The 18,736-nt window shown below is 36.8% G+C and overlaps 3 protein-coding genes across 3 annotated transcripts; 1 reads left to right on the top strand and 2 right to left on the bottom strand.

Moving 5' to 3' along the window:
* Positions 1–108: 108 nt before the first annotated feature.
* Positions 109–6,713, bottom strand: LOC124452931 (outer dynein arm-docking complex subunit 4-like). Its single transcript, XM_047003590.1, is given in 11 exon segments — positions 109–441; positions 843–977; positions 1,508–1,791; positions 3,740–4,115; positions 4,484–4,543; positions 5,198–5,272; positions 5,275–5,310; positions 5,437–5,505; positions 6,031–6,184; positions 6,252–6,383; positions 6,494–6,713. Coding segments are annotated over 11 exon segments (1,668 nt in total). The 5' UTR covers positions 6,617–6,713; the 3' UTR covers positions 109–217.
* Positions 6,714–6,811: 98 nt separating this feature from the next.
* LOC124453542 (cyclin-Y-like protein 1) lies at positions 6,812–10,058 on the top strand. Its single transcript, XM_047004326.1, has 11 exons — positions 6,812–7,215; positions 7,346–7,399; positions 7,705–7,775; positions 7,898–8,001; positions 8,075–8,110; positions 8,187–8,241; positions 8,371–8,490; positions 8,782–8,896; positions 9,024–9,075; positions 9,366–9,528; positions 9,605–10,058. Exons 1-11 carry the CDS (start codon positions 7,089–7,091, stop codon positions 9,719–9,721), a joined length of 1,014 nt encoding a protein of 337 aa, XP_046860282.1. The 5' UTR covers positions 6,812–7,088; the 3' UTR covers positions 9,722–10,058.
* LOC124453538 lies at positions 9,816–18,468 on the bottom strand. Its single transcript, XM_047004323.1, has 14 exons — positions 18,256–18,468; positions 17,294–17,467; positions 16,935–17,209; positions 16,268–16,373; positions 15,035–15,349; positions 14,445–14,518; positions 14,054–14,236; positions 13,377–13,550; positions 13,146–13,292; positions 12,984–13,064; positions 12,305–12,491; positions 11,157–11,284; positions 10,244–10,324; positions 9,816–10,176 (listed from the first exon to the last, which is right to left on the bottom strand). Exons 2-14 carry the CDS (start codon positions 17,423–17,425, stop codon positions 10,155–10,157), a joined length of 1,905 nt encoding a protein of 634 aa, XP_046860279.1. The 5' UTR covers positions 17,426–17,467; positions 18,256–18,468; the 3' UTR covers positions 9,816–10,154.
* Between the last annotated feature and the right edge of the window lie 268 nt (positions 18,469–18,736).

Here is an 18,736-nt window from a genome sequence, read left to right as displayed (position 1 = left end):
CGATTGCCATCTACAGATCTTTTCTAACGGAAATGTTAGATTGACTTGTAGTGTGCCCAAGTCAAAATAGTATAAACTTGCGATATTGCAAAGAAAACATAATACAAGTCCCAACTCGCCCGGATTTATTGTATTGTGGCATTTATGTACAGCTATACAAAAGAAAATTATCATGATACAATCATCCTATGTTGAAGAGATCTTCTATATGTTTCTTTCATGAAGTATCAGTTTCCACGCTAAAGTTTTCTCCTGGTTCATATGCTGCCGTCTCATCGTTGGTGGTATTATCGGCGGTGGCTTTAGTATCCCTTTCTGTACCCTGATCATCATCATTGTACCGCGGTTCGCTTGTCTCCACTGTCCGTTCCTCTGTATCGTTCGGTGTCAAAGTCGTTCCTGGATTATCTCGTGTGGTTGTACTGTCATCGTCCACGATTCCTGGAAAATATAAAAATGATCAAATTTGACGACTCCGAGTACAAGAAAAAACTTTTCACTTAAAGTACATGAAGTACACACTACGTAATTTTATTCTGTCATGTGATTGAATAAAGATAGGAAAAAGATAAGGTGTGAATAAGGTCAAATGATGAAAAATTTATACGCTACGAGAGTTGATATAAAGTTTTTAATACGATTTACACGTTCTTTTGCTGTACCTTCTGCTGTACAGGCAAAAAAGTTTTGTCCAATGTTATTTTTTGTTTATATATTATCGATAGTCACCCAAGAAACAAAACTGACAACCTTCGCCTGACGATTGCCACAACTAGAAAAAGACCCTCACTATCCCCCTCGATTGCCACTAAACCCACCAATGTAGTAATGAATCACAATACCTGTTTCGATTCTGTTCTTCACATCATCAATTGCCTTCCCGATGGCCATCTCGGCGGCTTTGTCGTCCAAACACTCCGCAATGCCGCGAGCATTTTGAAAGGAGGTGAGCGACATTGTTAACTCGCCAAGTTTGACTGAACAAAACAACAATGATATGGTTGACATTCGTCCTTAGAACAACCAACGTGACTGTGTGTGTTGTCACGTGACTTTTCACATATGCGAAATCATTTTGCACGTCGTTGTTGGGATGAAACATGGCGTTAACGTTAACGCTTTTTGAATTTTCCTTCAATGCATAAGTCTACGCAAGCGTTGCTCATGGAAACCACGTTCGAAGCTCAGTTGATGGGAAATAGCGGATTTTAGTTGAATACTAAAGTCTACGCATGCGTCGCAAGTGAATGCAACGTTCTGAGCTAAGTTGATCGAAAGTAACGGGTTTTAGATGAACAAAAAGTCTACGCATGCGTTGCAAGTGAATGCAACGTTCCGAGCTCAGTTCATCGAAAGTAGCGGACTTTGGTTAAATGCTTAAATCTACGCATGCGTCCAAAAGAATGACACGCGTTTCGAGCTCAGATGATGGAAATTAGCGGTACTAAATTGAACCATGCAAGACAAATACATATCACTAGATTCCACAACAACGCAACAAACATACCTTGCGACTGCGCAATCAATACAGTCGCATTCAGTTCCCACACCTTTTCTTGTGCCTCCTGCGCTGATGCAAGTGACTGCTGACCACATTCCAAGGCATCCCGGTAGTTCTTCTGTTCGAGATAACATCGGCCTATTTCGTGTTGAAGCCACGTGGTTTCCAATGCACTCTTGCTCAAAGGTAATTTCTCCATCCAGCTATTTATGGCTTGCCCAAACTGACTGAGTCGCGCGTGACAACGCCCAATGTTATCCAAAGCACGCGATATACCATCTTCACTCTTACTGCAAGAATGAAATGAAAAGGATCATAGGATACGTTCATGGATAGAAAAGGATATGTTCTGTTTATTCAAGATGAAGGTAAAAAATTATCGTGGATTGTAGCTTGTAGCTCAAGCTTTTTTTAATTTCTATTTTATGTGTGTAAAGAATATTCTAGTTTCTAGTATCTACATTACTATCTACATTGACACGCATTATTAATTCGTAATACAAGGAATATTCTAGATTTCTGTTGTTCATTCATCTCTACCTTCACCGCGATGTATGACCAATTCTAATTAAAGCAATGTAGAGAAAATTCTTGTTTTCTGTTGTTCATTCATCACTTTCTATACTGACACGGTTACCCATCTTCAATTAAGGCAATACAAAGATTATTCTAGATTTTGTTGTTCATTCATCATTATCTACACTGACACAGTTACCGATCCTCAGTTAAGATAATGCAAAGATTATTCTAGATTTCTGTTGTTCATTCATCACTATCTACACTGACACGGTTACCAATCCTTAATTAAGGCAATACAAAGATTATTCTAGATTTTTGTTGTTAATTCATCACTATCTACACTGACACGGTTACCAATCCTTAATTAAGGCAATACAAAGATTATTCTAGATTTCTGTTGTTCATTCATCACTATCTACACTGACACGGTTACCAATCCTTAATTAAGGCAGATTATTCTAGATTTTGTTGTTCATTCGTCACTATCTACACTGACACGGTTACCAGGCAATACAAAGATTATTCTAGATTTCTGTTGTTCATTCGTCACTATCTACACTGACATAAATCCTTAATTAAGGCAATACAAAGAATATTCTAGATTTCTGTTGTTCATTCATCACTATCTACACTGACACGGTTACCAATCCTTAATTAAGGCAATACAAAGATTATTCTAGATTTTTGTTGTTCATTCATCACTATCTACACTGACACAGTTACCGATTCTCAATTAAGGTAATGCAAAGAATATTCTAGATTTGTATTATTCAATCACCATTTGCTACCCAATACACGTCACTTAGAAGTCATAACCTTGTTCATGCAGTAAAAATAACATTTCTGTTCTGTGTTGAGATCCATCCAATTAAAACCTTCTAACCAGGGGCGGATTTTCTGAGGGTGCAAGGGGGTGCATACCCCTCTGAAATCTATAGCACCCCAAGAAAAATTCATGATATTACGAATCTGTAAACTATTACTATAATAATATTAGAGGCTAGGAAATTGTACAGTAAGTCTGGGCAAAAAGTGGAACTTATCATTTCAAATGTAATTACAAATTGACTGTTGATATTAACTGACATTTCGTAGAGTACCAAGAAGTTTAGTAGAGTTCTGAGAAGGAGTGTTGGTGTTGATGTTGACTACTGTTGACTTGACACCGAAGATGAATACATGTTTGTAAATGTAGATCGTCCAGGTTGGTATAGTCCTGAGAAGGACTGTTTTTGTTGTTGTTGACTGACGTTTCGACAACCTTAGCGGTAGTCATCTTCAGAGTCAAAAAGGTTAGGGTCAGGGTTAGGGTTATTTTTTGACTCTGAAGATGACTACCGCTAAGGTTGTCGAAACGTCAGTCGACAACAACAAAAACAGTCCTTCTCAGGACTATACTAACCTGGACGATCTACATTTACAAACATGCAACGATACTCTCGGGTTCAAACCATTTACTTTATTAAGATGAATACCGCTAAAATTGTCGAAACGTCAGTCAACGTCAACACCAACAGTCCTTCTCAGTACTCCGTAACCTGGACAAACATGCGAAGCTCTGTACAGCAAAACAGCCAGCTTAAAAGCTAAAAAAATTTCATTTTGCAAGGTTCGCTAATCTGTAAGCCTATGAATTTACAAAAGCCTGAGGCCTTGGCACCTTTAGCTAGGAAATGCACCTCATTGGAGAGATAACACGAATAAACAAAATTCCCTTACATTTTACGAGAAATGCTCAGGATGGTTCTCCATTTGGTAATCGGAATACACGAATGAAGATTAGCAATAACTTCTTGTTTATTGGAAATTTCTTGGTCTCTCATCGCTTTCACTTGACGTAAAGTGTCCTCCGCCTGTTTCAAACTGCCTTCATTATCCCCATTCGTTAATTTCTGGTCAATATCCTCCAGAGAACGTAACACGAAATCCGTGGTCTTCGAGTTTTTCGGCTTATTACGATGAGGTAAAGGTTTCTGTTTCTTGCGAGCATAAAGCGGCTTCTGTTGGCGCCAAAATTCTGTTCTTGAGTCCAGGTAGGTAATGCCATTGGATATTAATGAATAGATAGTATCGTCATTGCTACCTTGAACAAAACCTGAAACATCATGAAATGAACATTAATGTCAATTGAAAGTCCGGTTAGGTCATTAAACTTTGCATGTTAGAAGTGCCTCTTACTAGCTAGTTGCTACATCCTGACAAGACAAAGGAAACACGATCATTTCCCACTATAAACTCCCTTTTCCATTTTTTCCCCGTCAACCCATCCCCATTTGTTCACAGCTAACCCCCACACGAGCGTCGTTAGAACGTCAATTAAGGGAGACCATGTTCACATATTCCCCTGCATCAATGAAATCATTTGCAAAAGAAGTTAGCCAGGCATAAATTTCTGATTATACGAATATGGTCCTCCCCCAATTAACGTTACATTGATGCCAATGAACCCCCACCTCAATTTACCTTTGTCATTCATAAGGTTTTCCAGGTATTGTTTATCGGCGTAAAGTTCTCCAAGTAACTAAATATTAAAAAATTGCACAGTTAGTAAACAAACAGTCGGTCTCACAATGCAGTTGGTTAGTTGAGTTTAACGACATCACAGTTAGTAGACAAACAGTCGGTCTCACAATGCAGTTGGTTAGTTGAGTTCACATTACAGTTAGTAGACAAACAGTTGGTCTCACAATGCAGTTGGTTAGTCGAGTTTAACGACATTACAGTTAGTAGACAAACAGTCGGTCTGCAGTTGGTTAGTTGAGTTTAACGACATTACAGTTAGTAGAGACAATGCAGTTGGTCTTACAGTTAGTAGACAAACAGTCACAATGCAGTTGGTTAGTTGAGTTCAATGACATTACAGTTAGTAAACAAACAGACAATGCAGTTGGTTAGTTGAGTTCAACAACAAAGCTCAACATTTGTAAGCTATGCTTTGAGACACAAACAAGAGAAGATTGAATACTTGCACCTATGCCTATGGAATCTTACCTTACTTGATAGTTAGATTCTTACATATACAAGGAATCTTAGACTGATGCCTGTTTGGTTAGTCTGGGGCAGATCAATGCGTATGTAGAGGATCTCTCAGAAGGTATCTCATTCTCATTGGCTAAAGATTTTATACTTCATAGTCTGGGGGTAGATCAATCTCCATAATAGAATGGTATAAGCACCTTTTGACAGTTTTAGCTGAAGATCCAGGAGGTTTGGTATTCTTTCCTCGGTTGGTCTGATGCTGTTGGTTATTTCTGTTCGACACCTTGGTTTCACATAACCTTTTGGCTTTTCTTTCAAAACAAATATCACGAATAAATATTTGACTTGTTAAAACATTGTTTCATGAGGTTTGGCTTTTCCTTTCAAAATAAATATCATGAATATTTGACTTGGACATGTCCAAAATGAAGTAGCACTCACCACCTCATCTTGTTTTGCAAAGAATGAAAGATCACCTTTACTCTCCAATTTTATTTTTGCTGCACCTGGATAAGAAATAGTAATGCAAAAAATCCATCACTTTTCACCTTCACACCTCTCACAGCGAATAACCTTTTTATTTTTTTTAATTTTATAATGAAAAATTCACGTTGTAAAATGGCCGATGTTTCGCTTTTTGAGACAAAAATTAGATCGTTTTCTTCCAAGTTCACTTTATATGGATGGTTAAGTTCACTCGTGAACAACTTATATGGCTTGTAAAGCAATTTAAAAACTTAAATTTCACTTTGTAAATACATACATTGCAAAAAAATAAAACATGCTGATGTAGCCAATCAGATTGCAAGAAATGAAAAACATTACTTCGCATGTGTAAATAAAAACAAAATATGCTATCTCAAGAATGGCAAAATGGTAGATGGCAAGGCCAATGCAAGTCTATAAAATGTTGAAAAAAGTTAAAAAGTTAAACTTGTTAAAAAGTTAAACTTGCAAAACAAAACTACCCATGAATTTCCCAGACACAATTAATGCTAAATGAGAAGAAAGTACGTTATACTAGAACTTACGTCCAATGGAATTATCAATTGCCTCTTGAGCCTTTTGTATCCCCAGTCGAAATTCTTGCTGCTCTGGTCTCAACTTATTTCCACGATGATAAAATACCAAAGCATGCTCAAAATCTCCCATTGAGTAGAGGGCTTCAGCTTTTTGATATAATGCCTGTGAAACAATGACGAAATTAATGCCAAACTGAATGAGCGCATTGTCTAAAAAGGTCTAAAATTACCCGAATAAACTCTTTGTCGTCTACCAAAGCACTTTCGGCATCTTTCAGGGCCGCCTCGCTGTCACCCAGTTGAAGATGACATTTTGAGCGCGCAACCAGAGCTGATTTCTCCGTCGGTTGAAGCTCTAACGCCTGGTGAATATGAAATATAAGTTATTTAACAAACTCTAACGTTCAAATAATAATCCAAAGTGATATTCTTGTAGCTGTTGCCGTGAAATGTAAAGGCCTCGCAAACTCACCAAATTGTAACTATCCAGCGCTTTCTTGTACTCCGCTTGCTTAAACAATACATCTCCTTCAGCCAAATACGTAGTAAAGGAGCTCTTTGGACCTTCTTCTTGTTCTTCGTCGTCGTTGTACATTCCTTAAACCGTAAAAATGAAGCTAAAACAGGATTCAAACTTGTTGGTCATTCGCATTGAAGAAGATAAAAGCAAATTTTGTTGCAGGTGTCGTATCGTCTCTATGGAAATAGACTGCTGGTCACAAATACCGCTGACGGTAAACTTAGCCCGCCAATAAATCAGAAGCCCGAATACGCGGGTGTAATTCTGGGTAGATGTTACCAACTTGGCACTTGGCATATCATCAATATCAACAACAGAATTATGTTAGCAAAGAGAACATTCTCATAGAAGAGTCACATACACAAAACCCCTTCGCATTAATCCATTTTAAAGGAAAGGAATGAAGTGGAAAGGGGAAGAATCGGCGTTGGGCTTTTCATCCATGATTGATGCACTCTAAAACAAGAAAAAGAGAAATCGATCAAGTGCGATCGATTTACTGTGTTTAGTGAACAGACTTCTGTTTGGATAGCGATTATATTTGAGAATGGGAAACTTGGCATGCTGCATTCCGCATGCAGATAGTGATCACAATTTTGATGGGAGCGCAATTTATTTGTCTAAGCGTGGGGAAGAAAGCGGCCCCGATCTTCCACACATTAGCGAACGCGAAGGTATAAAGAAAAACTCTAACGATTTGCATCTCGATAAATTGCAATATTTAATGTTTAGATAACTCACAGTTCATCGAGAATTAAATGGAAATATCGTATTACATAAAGTGCATCTTGTCTTCCTTTCAAGATCTAAGCAATCACCAAGGAACTCTCTTCATGCAAAGATCGGTTCGATTTTCGGGTAAGGAATTCGTCTCTTAAGTATTCGTGAGGACACTTCAAGTTTATTATTTTTGACTACAATGACTTGCAAGTGGACTAGATGAAAGCACCTGCTCTAGCATGTATTAATTGTATGGAGCTTAATTGAAAACACCTGTTTAAGTTGCAGAACTTTTCTTCAATGTTCATCATTCTGCTAATGCCATAGTCCTGGAACTAAGCCTCGGGGGGCTAATCTTTTAACTTGCGTCGTTTCAATATTTGCATTTCAATATTTGCATTCAAAGGTCATTGTTGCATTTTTCTTTGCATGAACTAATTCAGGCAAGGGTAAACTGCAGGGAAAGAGAGCTCTTTCAATGAACGTCGATTTACGGAGAAAGCAGAATGGAGAAGTATGTTGAAACTTTTAAATGATAAATTAATGTTCATGCATTAACAACCCATTTGTGATAAAACTGAAGAGCTTTTGGTTTCAAGTTTCTGCAAATTAATTCAATTTTTATCTGATAACCAGGTCTACTACAATCCAAGGCTTTCAAAAAAGTTCAGTTCATGTTCTACAATATTTCTTGACGATAACACGGTCAGCCAACCAAACTTGAAGTCAATGGTGAAATGGTAAAAAACATGGTGTTTCAACAATGTTCTTATAAAACTGCCATAAATGTTGACCTATATTCCATCTTTCTAGTGTGTCAGTTGCCATCTACTTTTTAATCAAATACAGGTAAACTTGTTCTTCTGTTAATTCACTTTGATTTCAAGTTCTTCCTTGGCTAAATAGTTGCTTGGCTACTACATAGGGATGAAGATACAAGGACGCTGGATATATTTGATGAAAAACAACATCCATTGACAGTAATTATAATATTGTAAATCATTAACAATGTCAATACCTTGTTTAAATTATGAAGTAACCATGTTATGGAAGAATATTGAACAGTTTGAATCAACATGTTCACTTTAAAGTTTGCAATGATTTTTTAGAAACAATTTGTGATGGATGACTATGACGAGATTGATCCAAGTCAAAGGCAAATCTACAAATTTGTTAAAACATTGTTTCATGCAGCACAATTAACTGCAGAATGTGCAATAATTACATTGGTATGACATCTTTTTGTCCGTAATAGACTTCAAGGCTTCTGATTGGCCTGCATTCAAGTGACATGAACAGTCAAAATATAATTTACTCACAAAACACGACCATTGTTTACTGCATTATGACATGCTAACAAAAACAGCATTATCATCAACCTTCACCTTGACTTTGTAAACAAAAGCTAAAGACAGCTGTTAGGTCGATAATAGCTCAACTTTGCTCAATAATCTGTATGGTAAAAGAGCTGTGGATGCTGATGACCTATGTAACTAACTGGATGTTGTGGTATCTTTCAGATATACTTAGAAAGGTTGTTGACATATGCTGAGATTGATATATACCCAGGAAATTGGAAGCGTATTGTATTAGGAGCAATCTTGCTGTCTTCTAAAGTATGGGATGATCAAGCAGGTATTACAACAGACCATAAGTGTCTGTAAGTCAACATTGATGTACATCATTAACCATGGATGTTCATAAGTTAACGTGTGGGAGATAGGCAATATTTTACTATCAAAGATATTTCTCTATTTTTCAGTCTGGAATGTTGATTACTGCCAGATATTGAAAGACCTAACTGTTGAAGATGTGTAAGTGTATTACATTGTATGGCTTTCGACTCGAAAATTAATGCTTCCTCGCAAGCAAATCTTGTGGCGCTGTTACGTTTTTTATTGTCGACGCACATGTATCTAACTGCTTGATTTTCAAAAGAAAAGAAGGCAAAACAGTAATCCTCATAAAAAAAGCCATTACAATATGCACTACATTCATCAGTTGTGCAGTTGACTCTAGGCGAGCGAGAGCGCACGTGCGCCCATTGAAAGCCCTTCTTTGACGTGCTGTGAATGACTTCATTTCTCACCTTTGGTCTTATTAGGAATGAATTGGAAAGATTGTTTTTGGAACTTCTTCAATTCAACATCAATGTTCCATCGAGTGTTTACGCCAAGTACTATTTTGACTTGCGATCTCTGGCAGAAGAGAACGATTTGGCATTTCCTCTTGAGCCGCTGAGCAAAGAAAGAGCAAAAAAACTAGAGGTAAATTGTATTCTAACAACCGCCCGCGTCTGTTGTTGATCTATGTTCAGGGCGTATTTGAATTGTTTTCTTGCAGGCCATATCAAGCATTTGCGACAACAACCTCTCCGACGTTTCGTTATCAAGCTTAAAAAGAACTTCTAGTGTTGATGGATTGACATCGAAACGTTCCAGTATGGCTATATTATCATAACCTATCCTCGTGCCTCCTCTGTAATTCCTTCTTATCCATATTCTCAATTGTGGTGTATAAGTACATAATATCATTAAGATGAAACAAATCGCCATTTTTGTCGCAAGTTCACATCATTCGTGAAGTTTGGCTTTATTCAAGTGAAAAGGAAGATGCACAAGGAAACAGGCAAAAAGCCAAATGAACACTTGTAGAAAATACAGGAATGATGTACATAGATAGGACAAGATATTTTTGAAATATTGAATGCAGTAAGAATTTGTAAATATCAAAGTTAAAAATTTTGAAAACAACTGCATTAAGAAACCATAAAATTGAGATAATCAGATTTCTCGTACATGTGAGTAAATTTATGTTGCTAGACGATCTAAAGTCCCGCGCTGACCTCGTAAAGATGTGAATTCATGTGAAACATATTTGACTTCACGTTGATTCAATTTTTCTTCATCGCCATTCTAAAATTAATAAAAAAAAATCTTGACACTTATCACGAAGTAAATATGTCAAAAGTTTTTTTCTTACTTAAGATCAAATAATTCCTTTCTAATGTCATCCATGGGATCTTCTTCTTTCTCTTCTCGAATTTCTTTCAACACCACATCCCTAGAGGAGACGGCAAGGTCATGATTAAACATAATAAAATTTCTTAATTTCGATTCAAAATCCTGCACATATTGATGTGAAATTATAGATTACAAAGGCAGTTAAAAAGAACTTCACGCCAGGAAAAGATAAGTAGTTTAATAGGGTAGAGTAAATAGTTTGAACCCGGGAGTATCGTTATATGTTTGTAGATGTAGATCGTCCAGGTTAGTATAGTCCTGAGAAGGACTGTTGTTGTTGTTAACTGACGTTTCGACAACCTTAGCGGTAGTCATCTTCAGATAGGGTAAAATTGGGACAAAATGCCAAAACATTAGATATAGGTAACAACAAAAAAATAATAGTGTATTTAATAAATATAGTTGACCCCTCTTGCTTTGATTACTGCTTTGCATTGATAAGAAGTGCTGTCTATCAAATAAATCAATCTTTGACGTGGATTATAGTCATCACTATATCCAGCATTGATAGACGAACCCTGAGCAGTTCTTTTCACTGTCTGTATAACCTTTCTCCCGAAGTTGTTTATAATGAAATAAAAGAGTGCTAATTGCAAGCGTAGAGCGGATATTTTTAATTCATAAACGATTTACAAATCATTCAGTAATTTAAACCGTTTTTCCAAGTCATCCAGTGCAAATTTAAAGTGTGCAAACAAAATATTGCAAATTGTTTGTGAAAATGCACCATAACCGCTCAACAAAACTTGGAGAATCTGTTCAGGCAAGTGTTAAAACTACCTAATTTACCCGTAGGAAAAAAAGCTTTGATGCTCGCTTAAACGAGGCATAATTTCGTCAAACAACAATAGAAACGGATCATGTGTGTTCACCTGATTCGCGCAACACGGTCTGCTGAAGATTCCCAAGGATCTTGGTCGTCATTGTCTTCTAACATCTCGTCACCTAAATCGTCGTCTGTGATGTACACCTGCTCCTTGTAATACCCCGCTCTTGGGTTCTTTAAAAAAATACAGACAAACAAGGATTATATTCACGATTCACAAAAAGATCCATGTTGAAGTACAATGACATAGAAATAGTAAAAAAAGCAAGCACTTCAGCCATTGTGACAAATTTACACAACGAAGCGCGTCACATAACGACATAAAAATGATTATTGTATCTTTATGATGTTGGTATGTGACTTTGCATTTTTACAATTGCTTGAAAAAAACATGAAAATATAGCGCTTTGATTGCTTTGTTAGTCAATGCTGCCCTTGTAAGCCATTGGCAGATAAGATATACAATATCTTGCATTGCTATATGATGTGTGAACTAAGCTTCACACAGTCTTACAGTAAGTTCTTACCTAAATATTCTAGAGGAACGAGACGAGTTGAAACTCAACGATGAACAATCTAATAAACTCTTTTATATATGAAAGTTTTGGCTTGCATGAAAATTTTTCTTGCCCTGATTTGTTCGTGTGAGGAGAAATATGGACAAGTTAAAAGAACGTAGTTAATGTCAGCTTTTTAATGGAAGAAAAATTGTTCCCAAAAATCTCGATAGAAACTTGTCGACCGAACAGAGCGAAACAATCTAGTAATGACGCGATTTTAAGCTGTTTTCGAATATCATTTAAATCTACAGTTAGAATAAAATAGAGGAAACATATGTTTGGATGATTAAAAAAACCAAAATAGCAAAGAAAGGAAAAATCTATGTTTACCATGGTAAAGATATGTGTAAAATTTCATAGCATCATGTTTATGAAACATTCCTAACACAGACAATTCTTTCAGTGATGGACATTTCTTCGCGGGCAAACGGTTTGCCGGGTATTATAATTGTTTCATTAGGTCAGCCTTGTTCGGTAAATAATAGAGTGATTTTACGTGGATTTCACACTCTTTTTGAATATCGGACTTTGCATTATAGAACACGGACATGGCCCCTCTAGCAGTTCGGTGTTTTTTTTCAAGTATATCTCAACACAAGTTCGAATAATGATCATTCTAAAAATGTTCACTTACATCGATGAAACTAGTAATGCAACTCTGCTCGAGTCGTGCAATAATCTTCATTGTGTCAGCGGTATATTGAAGTTTTGCACAGCTCTTTGCCTCTTCGTAGGTGCAACTCAGCTGTGCAATGAGAACATTCAGCAGCAAAACAACGACAAGACCCATGTAGACCAAGAGTAATAGTATGACTAACCAGCTGAAAAATATAAAATGAAGAAAAAAAGGGGAAGTGAACGCCAGTGTAAACATAAAGATAGAGCATTGTCAATAATAATCGGTTACAGAAAGCTTGTAGGTAACGATATTCAACAATAAGTCATTTTTGTGATTGTTTCAAACCATATTTTAAATATAAAGTTTCACTGTTTAAATAACAAATTTATAGAATGAACCATCCAGTGAACAGCCAAAAACATGCAAGTTGAAAGTTAAGAAAAGTTGAAAAGCCTCTGAAATTACAAAATCCGAACTTAATAAGACATTGTTCCAAATCACACTTTACTAACACGCGAGATAAGTTTTTATGACGATCATATTCCACAAAACAAGTGTCACAATACGAAGTTGCAGCCTTGCAGGACAAAACTAGTGATGCCCCATAAGGTTGATGCTAAAATTGGTGTTTTAAAAACAAGCCTTGAAGCCTGGACACGACACAAACAACTGTATTCGACACTTGGTCTCTTACCCGAACTCCTCATAATCCTCGACGACAGAATCTCCTTCGACAAGAACACGGAAACCAGCCAAAAGAAGCCAAGTAAAATTGCTGTAAAGACAATTAATTGTTTATTAATAAAATAGTTAATGAAATAACCAATCACATGACAATCCACAGAACAAAGCATACGTGAATGAACTTTGCATTTCGTCAGTTTTCAAAGCAATGTACAACGACCCACAAAATCCAAAGAAAACGACAAAGAAAACGGACATAAAACGCGTGATATCGTTTTTCAAAATATTCTTCAGCGTTGTAGTGTAGAGACCAGTTATTCTGTAGGAGAGAAAATAAAATACAAAATTACGATGAAAGCACTGTGTTATGAAAAGAGCCTGCAATTTTCCAGACCGTAAATACCTGAAAGCGTTGGCAAATTTGAAAAGACGAAGAACATTACAAGCATATCCAATTGCTGCCACACTCCATTGCCATTTCATTTCAACAAAACGCAAAGGAACGACAAGAAATGTCAAGAAAATGCCAGCCATGTCAAGGTAGTTATCGAACATCATAAAATATGTCCGACCTTCCCTGTCGAAAACAATTATAGTCACGTTGGGATTTTAAAGCTAAAACTCAAAAGATGTCGAATAGTTGTAAGTGACATGCAGAGCGCGAATTGCGATGTCTATATAAATACGAAAGCTAGATCCGAGTTCGTTTGGTAAAAAAAAATACAGAGAGGGCGCTGAGATCATGTACTATAAGTATATATTTATCAATGAATAAGAACATATTAAACAAAGGACTAGGACTTAACGAGCTAAACAGTCAGATAAAAGACATTCCGAAGGAAGAGCAATCTTTGATGCATTAAAAAGTCAAACTGTTTAACTCTTGTCAGAAACAAACTCAGTACAATCAAAAACCGAACTTCATTTTCAAACTTTTAATCTTAGCAACTTGCATGTGTTCAGTTAATATATACCACGTGTAAATTAATCAGCACCTCCCCCCCCTTTTTCTTAAATGGTCTGAAAAGATTAATTCCTAGTGGAGGATTTGATATAAATATAGTTCAACATTCGGGTTACCTCTTCACTTCATCCAATTCGTCCAAAAAATGCAAGAAAAGGAACACGATACTCATAACTTCGCAAAAACCACGAAATTGATTTGCGCGACTGTCGTAATTTAAAGGATCTTTACGAGTAGAGCCGTATACGAGAGCGAAGGAAAGAAGAAACAAAAAGACGAGAAAGAACAAACCCTTCAATCTAAAACAGAAAACATCGCTACACCTCTATCTTCGATTGCAGGCTTTAAGGGATTATAAGATATAAACATCCACACACTCATATGATTTACAAGACAACTTAGAAACGCTTCAAAAATTAAAAATGTAGGAGCAATGTTTGAAATACAATCTGTTATCATCGGCAAAAGGTATGTAAATAAACTCAAAGTAAGTTACACCAAACTTACCTGAACCATCGACGACCAAACTTGTTCCATTTTCTTGCTACCAACATTCGCACAACAGGATGCTGAATTGCTTCCTGTGAATGCACATTAACAATGTTAAAGGGAAAAAACATAGTCCACGTTATAGATCTACAGTTCTTGGCATGGGTCTGTGTAATGCTGAAGAAAAGCTTGCCCCCTGTATACGTCACATTTGTTTGAGCTAGCGCATAAATTATAGTAATTTAATCAAAATGGATTCCCATTGTTATTTCAATTTCCAAACATCTAATTCAAAAGGCTGTTGCAAATGAGTTATTTAGAGCTTGGTTGTGTATCTTTCGTAGCTATATTTTGCTTGCACTTTATGCAACGAAATTCCCTCCATCAAAAATTATAAAAATTTTATAAAAGATGATATCAGAACAGTTTTGGAAGCCGTTCACGTGTACTCGAATAAAGCAGTATAATTTATACGATAACTCAAAACGGATGTGACGTATGCAGGCGCAAGCTTTTCTTCACGAGAAGTGAGGGCATATGAAACAGGCTGGAAAAAATTATTCATGGAAAATGAATATTGACAATGCTGCCACTTTCCACAAGCCCACCTTATTCTTACTGTCTGCAATAAGTCGAAGACATGACACAGATTTGCAATTGAATTTTTCATTTGCCGTTGTCTTGGTCGATGTCATTGCCGTGCTCTCACGGTCATCATCGTCATCTTTCGGCATCAACTTCGGTCGTCGGCCCTTACCATCAGCTTCCAGGACGTGATAATAGAAATCATAGTTCATGGGATTATCGGGGACATTGCTTATGGCACGCTGTATATCATCGCTGTACTCCTCGTGCTTATGGCAGTCCGGTAGATATGGCCAACGAGGATTGATCAGTTTGTTCAATACTGCTTTGACTGTTTTCTGTCAAATAGATTAATAATAACATTTATAAAAAAAAAACACAATAAAACGCGAGCGATGATTTGGCCAATAACTGTGTTTGCATTAGCCCGTGCAAAGCGATCTGAGCTCAACCAATTAAACCAATCAATCAGTCAAAGAGAATTTGCAAATCAATCATGAATAAATATAAAACAACAATTTAAACGTTACTGTTGTTATTGTCGCCTTTATTGTTATTTTATAAAAGAAATAAAATATGCTTTTCTTGCTTGCACTGCCTTATGCAAACCTCAGAGACGTTTGTGAGAACTCTCGATCTTTAGTCTCGGGTTAAACAGATCTGCTCCTATAGTTCTCCCAAAAGTCAACTCGGTTTGAAAACACAGTACTTCCATCAGTGCCAGGGCAGAGAAGTAAAGGCTCAGTGCATATTTTCTATGATGTTGCCTTTGTTATATTGAGCAAAACATATAACTGATGTACTTTCGAAGCAGTGGCGAAGCCAGCCCGCAAGCTTGGTCGTGCTATGTAAATATTTTGATGTTCACTCGCTGTAGAAACAATATATTTCTAAAGAAATTTATAATGTTAATGATGAAATATTTACATAGCACGACTGACTACGACTGACTACGACTGACTACGTCACTGCTTCACGGAGACACCTTTTGAAGTAAAGCTAATCCTGAATTAACATTTGAGAAGATCGTGAATGTTCACGTAAGTCAAACTAAAATCCTATTTTTCGTATGATTTTAGCGCAATCAAAAAGTTCACGCTTTCTGATTGGCTTAAACAATTTCATCAAAGATGAAATGACCAATGAAGTAATGTAACATGCGTTAAAACAGCAATGGTTAGGAAATCAAGTTCGAACGAACAAGTTTTGTTAATAGATTTTGAACGGTAAGTCAATAGACATAAATCCAACAGTACCTTCATACCACATTCCCCAGTTTTTGGATCTTGATAATTAATGATGTCACCAAAGTAGAATTTCGAAGGAGTCTCATTATCTCGTGAAAGAAACAAACTCTGAACACTACAATATGAACATGAAACATTTTTAATAGTGGATCTTTTATTGTCATTTTTGCTTCCCGTGTCAACACACACAAGAAAAGATACATATCAAGTACCGATGAAACTAAAGGTTCGCAGTAACAACCATAAAGAGGGTTGGCAGTACCAATCATAAGGGGCGTTGGTAGTAACAATCATAACGGGGGGTGGCAGTAACAATCATAGTCATAAGAGGGGTTGGCAATAACAATCATAAGGGAGTTGGAAGCAACAATCATAAGGGGTGTTGGTAGTAACAATCATAAGGGGCGTTGGTAGTAACAATCATAAGAGGGGTTGGCAGTAACAATCATAATCATAAGGGGGGTCGGCAATCACAATCATAAGGTAGTTGGCAGCAACAATCATAAGGGGCGTCAGCCGTAACAATCATAAGGGGGGTGGTAGCAACAATCATAAAGGAGTTGGCAGTGTAAATAAAAGTTCCTTCTTCTACTGCTCTTCCTCTGAGTAGAAGACAACAAACACAAAATATGCTGAAAAAAAAACTCAGAAATTGAAGGGAACATCGTCACCTTACCGATCATAAATCATTTGAGAAATAAGGTAAGCAGCAGCATCATCCTTACGGCCTTCTAAAGCCCACTCCACGGGAAGCTTGCTGTCTCGACCTTCCCGTGTTCTCAAGGCAATCAAACCAGGATATTTCTCAACTAGACAACGACATACTTGTGAAAAATTCTGTAGGACGGCAAGATGTAGAAGAGTTGGCTCTTCATCGATATCTTCATAACGATATTCTTCATAGTCGCCGAGACCATCATAAGTAATAATGATTTCAATAAGTCTTACTATCTACATTAAACAGAATACATATTTAAAGAAAATGTGAATTGTATTCGAATGTGAGTTTATGAGCACTTTTATCAATGGTCATACAAGGTATTCCAAGCTTGCAATGCGTTCAGGATTGTTTCGGAAAATCTTCATCTTTGGCCATTTGTAAATAATCACCAATAAAACATCGTCACCATGCTTCTTCATCAACCTCTCTGCCCGTACTTCATCCATTGCTTTGTTGAACGACAGGCCATTTCTGTACTTCCGGTCAACCTTCAATGTATCATACATTGAGTGATTAATAAGTGACATCGACATAAAGTGACGCTCACAGCAACATCACATGAGCGCTGTTTCAAACACAATTTATTCGTTACAACGTTTGTTTGGTAGGAGAGGCATTTCATGTAGCCTACAACAAATACCTTTTAACTTTTTCAGAAACACAAAAACACCTTCAAATGAATGGCTTAAATACAATGTGAATTACGGTCAACTCGGCCCAAATTTCCAGTCTCTATTGTTTGATATTTATCGAGATTTTAACACTATATTACGAAACACTAAGGTTAAAAATTGTGTAATTGTTGTTTTTCTTAACAAAACCTTGCAAGCATCGTTAAGCTGTTCCTAACTCAGGGATCAAACTACATATAGAATGCAAGGATCGAAAACCTTTAATTGGCGGACCATTTAATTCAAATACGAAACAAGATCATAACTTCAGATTAAGGTAAGTCGTTGACTCAAAATATAGTTTGATAATTTTTTAAAGCTAAGATGAAGTAAAAACTCAATGGTTGTGTCATGGCGCCAAGATTGTTGCTGGGCCGAGTTGACCAGACACCATACAATGAGCCTGGGGTGGATTAATCAATATGAAAGCACTACAAACTTACACATTACGACCAATACATTGGCCACAAAGTTGTTTTAACTTATAAAAAGAAAGTTATCGTTTACTAAGTGTAAAATGCAATGTTCAATAAATTCACTTAATCATTTCGACCATTATGTAAAGTAATCAAAGAGTTTTCAGTGGTTACGTCAAAATTCACAACCTCTTTCCAAAAATCTTGATCAAACTGTTCTTTGAACTCTTCGTCGGGTTCAACATTCAACTCTTTTCTGCTTTCAAATCGTCCATCATCGGTATTTCTTCGGATGCCATCATGAGAGAAGACTGCACCATTAAGCTTTGAAACAGCTAAGGTGACGAATAAAACCGTGTGATTCACATTGTTTTTTTGTCACGAGCAAAACGCAAGTGCACAGCACGTGGAGAAGATGATTCGCGTGTTGACAGCAACAACACACTCACAAACACTTAGTTTGACGTCGTTTTCATCGACATACAAAGGCGTATTCCATATCGTAGGCGAAGTGAAACTTTTTCGTCAAAGATACTAATGCCATTTTCTTTAGGGTTAGGTAAAATCATACACTCCTTCCTGGATGTCCAACTTCTGCATTCTCTCGTCATTTTACTGTGCAACCAAGTCCAAAATAATTGTTTGTACACAACATGCCCACACAAGCCCA

This window comes from Xenia sp. Carnegie-2017, unplaced genomic scaffold, assembly GCF_021976095.1.
Source record: "Xenia sp. Carnegie-2017 unplaced genomic scaffold, XeniaSp_v1 HiC_scaffold_25, whole genome shotgun sequence".
NCBI lineage: Eukaryota > Metazoa > Cnidaria > Anthozoa > Malacalcyonacea > Xeniidae > Xenia > Xenia sp. Carnegie-2017.
The sequence above is the reverse complement of the archived record's forward strand: the minus strand, read 5'-3'. Positions and strand labels throughout refer to the sequence as shown.

Coding starts and splice junctions, on each gene's coding strand:
- LOC124453542 (XM_047004326.1), top strand. CDS start 7,089: ATGGGAAACTTGGCATGCTGCATTCCGCATGCAGATAGTGATCACAAT. Junction 8,897..9,023: donor AGTATGGGATGATCAAGCAG/GTATTACAACAG, acceptor TCTATTTTTCAG/TCTGGAATGTTGATTACTGC. Junction 9,529..9,604: donor AAAGAGCAAAAAAACTAGAG/GTAAATTGTATT, acceptor GTTTTCTTGCAG/GCCATATCAAGCATTTGCGA.
- LOC124453538 (XM_047004323.1), bottom strand. CDS start 17,425: ATGGATGAAGTACGGGCAGAGAGGTTGATGAAGAAGCATGGTGACGAT. Junction 17,210..17,293: donor TTGCAAGCTTGGAATACCTT/GTATGACCATTG, acceptor TGTTTAATGTAG/ATAGTAAGACTTATTGAAAT. Junction 11,285..12,304: donor GCATTACTAGTTTCATCGAT/GTAAGTGAACAT, acceptor ATTTTTTTAAAG/AACCCAAGAGCGGGGTATTA.